The 9,905-nt window shown below is 28.3% G+C and overlaps 1 protein-coding gene across 1 annotated transcript; it reads left to right on the top strand.

The window, feature by feature from the left end:
• The first annotated feature begins 6,552 nt into the window (after positions 1 to 6,552).
• Positions 6,553 to 8,238, top strand: LOC104881737 (uncharacterized). Its single transcript, XM_010662908.1, has one exon. The coding sequence runs from the start codon at positions 6,553 to 6,555 to the stop codon at positions 8,236 to 8,238; it is 1,686 nt and encodes a 561-aa protein (XP_010661210.1).
• Positions 8,239 to 9,905: the final 1,667 nt, after the last annotated feature.

Below are 9,905 nucleotides of genomic sequence, written 5' to 3'. Positions count from 1 at the left end.
GAAAAAATCATTTAGAGATTTACATGCCTTATTGTCATGAACTTAGTCTTTTCTTAAGCTCGTGCGACACTTAGACGAGTCAAGGCACGTAATCTTGCTAAGTCAACCTTACTCCCAATGCTTAGCTTGCTAGGCTAAGACACTCATGACTCCGAAGTTTTAGAAGGCGTAGTAGGCGACTCTTAAAGAATGGGAAGCTTTATTGCTTTCAAAGGAAGCTTTACAATGCTTGGAAGTTCACTTGCTTGATTGGTTAGGTTTTTGGGTGGTGTCTTGGCCAAATGAGGCCCTTACCAATGGAACTCTCTGGAACCTTGGAGGGTTCTTTACAAATCAAGAAGATTCTAGAACACCCTACACAATTCTATGTACAAGAATATACAAGAGATTTCTAGTTTTCTCTAGAAAGCCTTGGACTCTTCTCATGTCTTCCACCATAGTGTAGACATGTGTGGACTTCTCTAAGCATCTCTAGAACCTTCCACACCCTTCCCACTAATGGCTAAGTGCAGATGGCTCCAAGAGTGTCCAGAAGCTTCCTAGGCTCTATATAAGGCCATGGAGAGTGTCATTTGAAGCATCCTATGACATTATACTTTAAAAAAAATGAAACAAATTAGAAAAAAAAATTTATGTGAAAGAAAATATTGAATTTAGAAATATATATATATATATATATATATATATTTCTAAATTCAATATTTTCTTTCACATAAATTTTTTTTTCAAATTTATTTTATTTTTTTAGAGCATAAGGCATGTAAATCTCTAAATGATTTTTTCTTTTTTTTTTTGAAAAGTATGATTTCATACACATTGTACTATTTATGTAGTCAAAGATGGTACCTTTATCATAAAAGTGTGCAAAATTTCAATTATCTTGAGATAAATGAATTAAATTTATATTTTCTAAACTTGGTATTTATTTAATGATTTTTTATTTATTTAAAAACACTTTTTCCTAATTTTTCTATATTTTATTGGGTTATTTGATTAAAAATATCGTTTTGGTCACATTTTGATAAAAATGCTCTTATTATTTTATTGTAAAAATAACTATTTCTTTTAAAACTTACATGCAAATAGTTGAAATAATTAAAGACATTTATATCAAAAACAGATTATTTTATGAAAATTAATTTATCAATTTTAACCAATTAATTATATTTTAGTATAGAATCATATCTGAGACTTTAGTACAGAATCATATCATATGATCAAATACAAAATGAATTGAAACACAAACCATTTACATTCCCAAGTGAATGGTTTATTTTCACACCAAGAAGCAAAGAAATGTGTGGGGGTGTTGGTGAGGTTGAGGACACTGGCACTGGGGATTGATGTGAAGTGGGGATGTCTCCTGTTGGAGAGTGAAGTGTGGGGGCAGATTAGATTCCTTTTTGTATTGGGAAGTAAGGGGACGGGAAATGGAGGGTGGTCCATGAAAACAAAATTCTATCCAAAATCCATGGACCCACATTGGATGAGAGTGTATGTTGGTGTTCACTCCTTCCGGAGCTTCTGTTGTCTTTGTATTTTGATACAAAGCTTCAAACCCCTGTCAATGGAATGGATGGAAAACAATCTATGTTATGTTTCAGTATGTTCATGCACCAATCACATTTCTGAAGTGGTCATTGAACAAAAAATCCTTTGTTGCACTCAGTTTGCCAGAAAATGATTGCATTGGACATACAATTCACAAGAAAACAAAATTTTATGTTTTTAAAATCAATGAATGTTTTGTATAACACAAATTTAATTTGGGAACACGAAATGTTCATGAATCCAAAATTTGGCGCCTGTAATAAAAAGATTTAATTGTTTTTCATTGGGGTGTTTGGCACACGAGAATAAAGAATGAAAATGAATATTTTGTTTTTATTCTTATTTTTTGGTAAATGAAAATTAATTTAGTGATTCAATTTATGGCATTTGGATTAGTTTAAGAATTCAAAATTGAAATGATTATTTGTTTTCATTTTAATATTTGATAATAATAATAGGGATGAAAATGAAAAAAAAATAAATTAATAATAATAATTTTACATATAATGTAAAATAATTTTTTATTTTTATTTAAAGTAAATAAATTTTGAGAAATTTTTTTGTCACTAAAGAATAAGATTCAAATATATATATATATGTTTTGGACCTAGTGGGGCCTTGAAATTCACCTTGAGTACATATAAGTGACATAATTGACAGGAAAGATATGAAATTATAAGAGACAAAAATACCCATGAAGATAAAACTTCAGATTTTTTAAAAAGCTAGCTAGTTGACTTGAAAAAGACCCAAATTTTTTATTTGATTAAATAGAAGAAAATGTTATTTACAAAATATCTTTCAATCTTTTTTTGTTGACAAAAGCCAATTTCTATTTGAATTAGAAAATATTTATTAACAAAAATTAACTTATGTTTTAAAAAAAAAAACTCTCAAATTTATTTAGAAAAGCAATACAATTTATTTTTAAAAAAAAGTTATCCCCGTTTTAGACTAAATTTTTTTTTTAAATTAATTATAAAAAAAATAAGAGAAAAAAAGTTCAAATTTATTTTAAAAAATGTGATTTCAAATTCTAAAAAAAAAAAAGATTTATTTAAAAATAATAATTTATTAAAAGAAAAACTCAATTTATTAAAAAGGGAAATTCAATTTTATTAATTTTTTTTTTTTTGCTTTTCAATTTTATTATAAAAATGGTATTTTTTTCTACTCTTATTATATAAAAAAAAAAAACCGTTTTTCAAATTTTATTTTGAAGAGTTTTATTTTTTTTTTTTTAAAGTTTTTGATATGATTTTCAACTTGGATTTTGTGTTGTGGTTTTTTCACCATCAATAAAAGGCATTTCGGGAAATATTGAAGTTCAATATCATTCTTTTCAATTTTTATACTTCCTTGGGCTTTATATGGGCAGGTTTTATGTACCTAATTGGTCCAAAGCACAACTTTCCTTCAAAAAAAAGAAAGTTTTATTATGGGATGAAAATGAACGAGGGCTCGATGAATGAAATTTAAGGATAAAATAATAATTTTATATTATTTTATATATTTTTTATGAGATGAATAAATCAGAATATCACTTACTTATGAAAAATTGAAATCTCACTTATAAGTGAGATTTGATTTCTATTAGAATTGTTTTTTATTTTATTCTTACTTTTATAAAATTTATCCAAACATAGGAATGGGGGAGGGAATGAATGGAATGTTTATTCTCACTCCTCATTCTCACGTACCAAACACCCCCCTATAAGTGTAATGCAATAAATACTTTATCATAAGTTATATATTTAGGTTGTGTTTAGTTAGTGGGATATGATAAGATATGTATATTCTACAATATTATATCTTAAGATATGATTTCCAATTAAATACGATACTATTGATACATTAGAGATATATATATACATATATATTAACAAGATTAAAACTTTATAAATAATTTTTATGTATCATATATTAATATTATTTTATAATTTTTTTAGTTTTTATTTTTAATCATAAATTTAATTTATAATAAAAAATTCATTTTATAAAAGGAATATATTAAAAAATTAAAAAAAATGATAAAAAGTAAATTTTTGATACATGAGATATATATCCCATAAGATTAATATATCATAAAAAATATAAAAAAAAATGAATAATATATCTCACTATTTATTTTGGGGCAATTACCCTTAAGGGTAGGCTGGGGGAATAAATGACCAATGAGGGTAGGTAACTTTGATAAGTCTTGTAAAGGGTAAGGTAAAATGATGATAATTCCTCCAAATGACTTATTTTATTTAAATGCCAATACTACCCTTAATAAGTGAAAAGCAAGGAAAGTGAAAAGCAATGGAAAGTGAAAAAGAGTTTATTCTCCCTTTCTTTAACCTATCTGGAAAAGAGTTTATTCTCCCTTTGTTTAACCTATCTGGAGCCGAGTTGTAGAAGAAAAAGGGGAAAGGAAAAAGGTGCGCATTTCAGGTCATTCTCTGCAATCGATACACAAAACTTGTTTTTTTTTTTTGTGAATCTAGCAAGAAATCCATTAAAGGTCAGTTTTTTTTTTTAATACAAAAAAAAAAACGTCAGTTTATGGAAAAATAAATAAATAATTTAAAAATCGGATTAAATGAAGGAAAAGTTAATAATTTTAACAATGTAGCTGTAAGATATTAGATCTGAAATATTGAATGAGGTTTTCAGAAAGAAATTACATTTTTTTTAAATGTTATTTAAATTTATTATTTTGAATTTTTTTATATTATTTAGGTCATATTGAAGATGTGTTTTTATTTTTAATTTATTTGCTGGGTGGGTTGTTTGATATGATTATTATTGATTTCCATTGAAAAGGTTTGCACTTTAGTTTTGTTGTTAAGACTTTTTGACATGATTGAAGAAAAAATGTTCTCAGTTGTTTCATGCTTGTTTGGGACCACTTTGTTTGTGTATTTATAAACATATTTGGATTGTCATTGAAAACTGAAATCCCCTTTGTACGAGACCACTTTGTCTTTTATTATGAATTTGTTAAAGAGTTAAGATCACTATATTTTTGTTATAAATTTGTTACCTTTTTGTATAAGTATTATTTTGGTATGATGAGTCGAATGCCTAGTAGTTTGAAGGTTGTGTAAAAGAACCATTATTTCAGTTATAAAGTATAAGTACAATACAAATGCAATATAGTTACAATGAAAAAATATTAACATTATGATACATTACAATATACCAAAATGACAAAATATTGAATTATTTTTTACTGATTTGGCATTTCTAGGCTATCATGTTGTATTCCTATCATAAAGCATCCTTGCAAGCCAAAATTATAAAAAAAAACAACAACAAAAATACACTATTGTAATTTCAATACATGAAGTTGTTGATGATAATCCAATGATGGATAAAAAAAATCTATAAAATTAATTTTTTTTATATAAAAATATAGAGGTATAATAAAAATACAGTACAATTACAATACAAATACAATAACATTACGATAAGGTAAAATTTTGAAAATGTCAAATTTCTTATGAAACTGGGCAATTATGGGTTCTTTGGCATATCCCTAACATGTATAATATACAACAAATATTGTTATTTATTATATAAAATATGTCTCTCAATTGATTATAATTTTCATTTGTTTATTTTGTATTCGTTGTACAATTTTCATTGATTGTAATATTGTGAAATAGTTGTTGATGATAATCCAATGATGGATAAAAAAAAAATCTATAAAATTAATTTTTTTTATATAAAAATATAGAGGTATAATAAAAATACAGTACAATTACAATACAAATACAATAACATTATGATAAGGTAAAATTTTGAAAATGTCAAATTTCTTATGAAACTGGGCAATTATGGGTTCTTTGGCATATCCCTAACATGTATAATATACAACAAATATTGTTATTTATTATATAAAATATGTCTCTCAATTGATTATAATTTTCATTTGTTTATTTTGTATTCGTTGTTCAATTTTCATTGATTGTAATATTGTGAAATAGTTGTTGATGATAATCCAATGATGGATAAAAAAAAAAATCTATAAAATTAATTTTTTTTATATAAAAATATAGAGGTATAATAAAAATACAGTACAATTACAATACAAATACAATAACATTACGATACATTACGATAAAGTAAAATTTTGAAAATGTCAAATTTCTTATGAAACTGGGCAATTATGGGTTCTTTGGCATATCCCTAACATGTATAATATACAACAAATATTGTTATTTATATATAAAATTTTTCTCTCAATTGATTATAATTTTCATTTGTTTATTTTGTATTCGTTGTTCAATTTTCATTGATTGTAATATTGTGAAATAGATTGATTTGATTGTCGGTGAAAGAAGACGTACTTCTGAATTGGTAAATGGACTTGGAAAATTTCATTTATGGCTACCTTCATGAAGGAGGGGAGATTGTACCTAAGGAGGATAAACAAATACAATAAAAGGGTGGACAACAAAAAGGCATGTACATTGGACAAAGGATGTCATATGTTGAATTTGTTTCAAAGGCATGTGAACGGTTGGATATTAATTCAAATGGATATACATTTCATTACACCCTTGAGTTTGATCCATCTGCACTTCAACAGTTGGATGATGATGAGGACATGCATATGATGTTATCCCATAGTTATGATTATGCTCGTATTTATGTATTAAAACGGACTCGAAGAGTAGAAGTTGAAGGAGGTATAGTCAATGTGCAAAATGATTATTGGTAAGTGATATATCTTGTATTAGTTGTCATTAATTCCATGATGCAAAGTGGTTTTAATATTAATTAACTGAGTGTGCTATAATATGCAGTCACAATAGTACGGAGAAAACACACAATTCAGTTGCATCATGTCAAGCAAACAATGAGTCTAATTTAGGACTTTCTCAAGGCTTCATGTCCAGATGTGCAGAAACTGAAGTTATGCCACATGATTTAAGTCTTTGTCCTCAACCTATTATTGGGAGTGGGCATAGTTTTCCTAATGCAGATGAATTTAGAAATGCATTATATACGATGTCATTAGTTGGTAGATTTCAATACAAATTCAAAAAGAACTCTCCAAAGCGAATATCTGTGTGCTGTTTAGTGGATGGGTGCCCTTGGAGAATAACTGCTAATTCAGTAGGCTCTACCAAAATTTTGAAGGTTAACATCTTCATTGATGTACACAATCATTGTACAGATGTTGAGTGTTCAAGCCAACCTTCAATGCGGGGAAGGAGAGGTGCTCGTATCATAGAGCAAGTAATAAGGGCAACCCCTGAGTATTTGCCCCGTCAAATTTGCAAAGACTTCAGGAGTCGGTATGGTGTTTCATTGAGTTATAAGCAAGCTTGTACATACAAAGAAATGGCAAAAGAGAGAATATATGGTCTTCCAGAAAACTCATATATGTTGTTGCCATGGTTATGTCAGAGATTGGTAGACATTAATCCAGGGACGATTGCTGAATATAGCAGACAAGATGGGCATTTTTGGCAATTGTTCATTGCACATTCTTTTTCAATTCAAGGGTTTTTAATGGGTTGTCGACCTGTTATTGCAATTGACTCAACTCATTTGAGTGGACCGTATAGGGGCTCTTTATTTTCTGCAACAGCTTATGATGCTGATGATGGCATGTTCCCAATTGCATTTGGTGTGGTAAGTTCAGAAAACTATGAGGATTGGCTATGGTTTTTGCAGAAATTGAAGGGCATACTTCAAGATAAAGAGGTAGTCATAATATCAGATAGGCATCAAGCAATCCTTCGTAGTGTTTCTCAACTTTTTGGAGTAGAAAATCATGCATATTGTTATTGTCATGTGAAAGAGAATTTTAGTAGCTATGTGACGAAACATAGTATGAAGGGAAAAAAATGTAAAATGGATGCATTGTTGTTACTTGATAATGTTGCGTATGCTAGGTTGGATGATGATTATGTTGTAGCCATGGAAAAATTAAAGACATATAACAGTGACCTAGCGAAGTGGGTTGAAGAGAACAGTCCACAACATTGGGCAATGTCAAAGTTTGCCAAAAAACGATGGGATAAGATGACAACTAATCTTGCTGAATCATTCAATGCTTGGCTGAAGGAGGAACGTCATTACACAATTTTCAACTTAGTAATGACACATATGGATAAGTTTGCTCATCTAGCATGTGATCATATGGGTTCTACAGAAAATTGGAAAGCTGCAATTGGCCCAAAGACCGAGGAAAAGCTGTTGGAAAACATTATAAAGAGTGGGTCATTGCCTGTATATCCCTATGTTGGTGGTGTGTTTAAGGTATTCAATATGAAAGTATATGTAGACATGAATTTGAGAGAGCGTACATGTACTTGTAAGGCTTGGCAAATGGCCGGAATACCTTGTGAGCATGCATGTGCAGCAATACGCCAGATGAAACAAGATGTTTATGAATATGTTGACTCATATTTCAAGCTTCCAATGCAACAGTTGATATATTTTGGACACTTCAATTCAATTCCAAATCACAACATGCCTATAGTTGATGCTGATGGATGTGTTCGTGATGCTCAAGGTCGCTTATATCCTTCACTTAAACCTCCATGCTCAAAACGACCACCTGGAAGGCCTCGAAACCGTCGAATAGAGTCTCAATTTAGTTCAAAAAGGCTTATCTTCTGTTCACGATGTCAAGTTGCAGGCCATAATCGAGCTTCATGCAAAAATCCATTACCCGCTCCATGATTCTAATGTTATGCTTGTTTGGTGACATGCTACTTTTTATCTTATTTTGATTGTGATGATATGTGTGGTTTATGAAATTAAAATCTGTAAGAATTTGTTTTGGAACTTACTTATTTACTTGATTGTCATGACAAAGATGTTTGTATTACATATGCCACTATTTTAGACTTATGATCTTATCATTATTTAGGGTGGTTTGTAACCATGTTTTTAATGTTATTTTGAAGATCATTATTGACTTTGTACATGTTCATTACATTTGTTTAACTTGTTTTCCATTGAAATACAGGTTACATCATGGCATCTTCAAGTGCTTCATTTAGAAATATAAGAGGTAATACTAGAAATGGTGAATATCTACTTTATCATAACTGTATGTGTAAATGTTCACCCAGACAGAGGGCGGCTGTTAGAATCTCTGAATCAAAGGATAACCCAAATAGGTTATATTATTGTTGTCAATATGCAAATACTAGAGATGACTGTCATTTCTTTAAATGGGCATTCCCGGAAGGAAATGGTGATGGCAACACCTACCAAGAACCAGAAGAGGTTGTTCAAAGAAGAATGTATGGCGTGGATGAAGATTTTAAACATATTTTAACAAGAATTGAGTTCATGCAGAAAGTAATTGTAGTAGGACTACTTTTATTTTTTGTTCTATGTTTGAAAATTGCTTAATCATACACTTACTTCATGTCTATTAAGTTTTGGATTATATATGTAATGCTTAATTGTATTGTACTTTGATGTATTTGTATTTGGAGTTATTTGTAATAGGTTATTTATCTCCATTATGTGAACTTGTATTAGATTTTTAATTATAATAGTTCACAGTTTTGCCTACATTTTTAATTACATTTACAACATAAATTCACTAACATTACGATAAAAAAACACTAACTATATGATAAATTACAACATAAACTAACAATGCAGTCTTTTGACTAAATAAAGTCCAATTTCTTGGGTCGATTACCAATTTCTTATATATAATGGTTCAATAATTTTTTTTTTTTTTTTTGTAACCTCAAATTAGTTTGGGAAATGATGAGTTGACAGTGCAATGCCTACAGTTATCAATGTATTGCTGTGAACTCCACTTTGTCCGGCTCTCGTGGAGCCATTTTTATTGTTGATTTGTCAGTTCATTGATGGGTATAGCTAGAACTAATTTATGGGCTTAATTTTTAGGAACAAGCATAGTATAAAAATGCAGGTGCATAGGTATAATTTTGGGACTGCTGGGGAAAGAAAAGATAGAGATCTCCGAAAAAAGGGATAAGATTTTGTTTTGATTTTATAAAACAGTTTTTAAAAGTAATTTTTGAAAAATCATTATGTTTTATAAAATAAAAATCACTTTGAAACTTAAAATATTTTAAACTTATTTTCTATATTTTTAAATGGATTTTAAAAATAACTTTTATATATAATGATTTACTTTTAATTATTCTTTATATTTATACCATTATTTTTCAAGAATATATATTTTTCCTTTTTAAGAACAAAAAAAAACCTTTTTTTAGTTATTTGAAATATATTTTTAAAAAACATAAAATTATTTTTTAAAATAGTTATCAAACAAAGTTTAAGACCTTATTTGATATTTATTTTTGAAAATAATTTTTAAAAACAATTTTTTATAATAATTTTTTGAAAACTAT

This window comes from Vitis vinifera, chromosome 15, assembly GCF_030704535.1.
Source record: "Vitis vinifera cultivar Pinot Noir 40024 chromosome 15, ASM3070453v1".
In the NCBI taxonomy this organism is placed as follows: Eukaryota; Viridiplantae; Streptophyta; class Magnoliopsida; order Vitales; family Vitaceae; genus Vitis; species Vitis vinifera.
The sequence above is the reverse complement of the archived record's forward strand: the minus strand, read 5'-3'. Positions and strand labels throughout refer to the sequence as shown.

Coding starts and splice junctions, on each gene's coding strand:
- LOC104881737 (XM_010662908.1), top strand. CDS start 6,553: ATGTCATTAGTTGGTAGATTTCAATACAAATTCAAAAAGAACTCTCCA.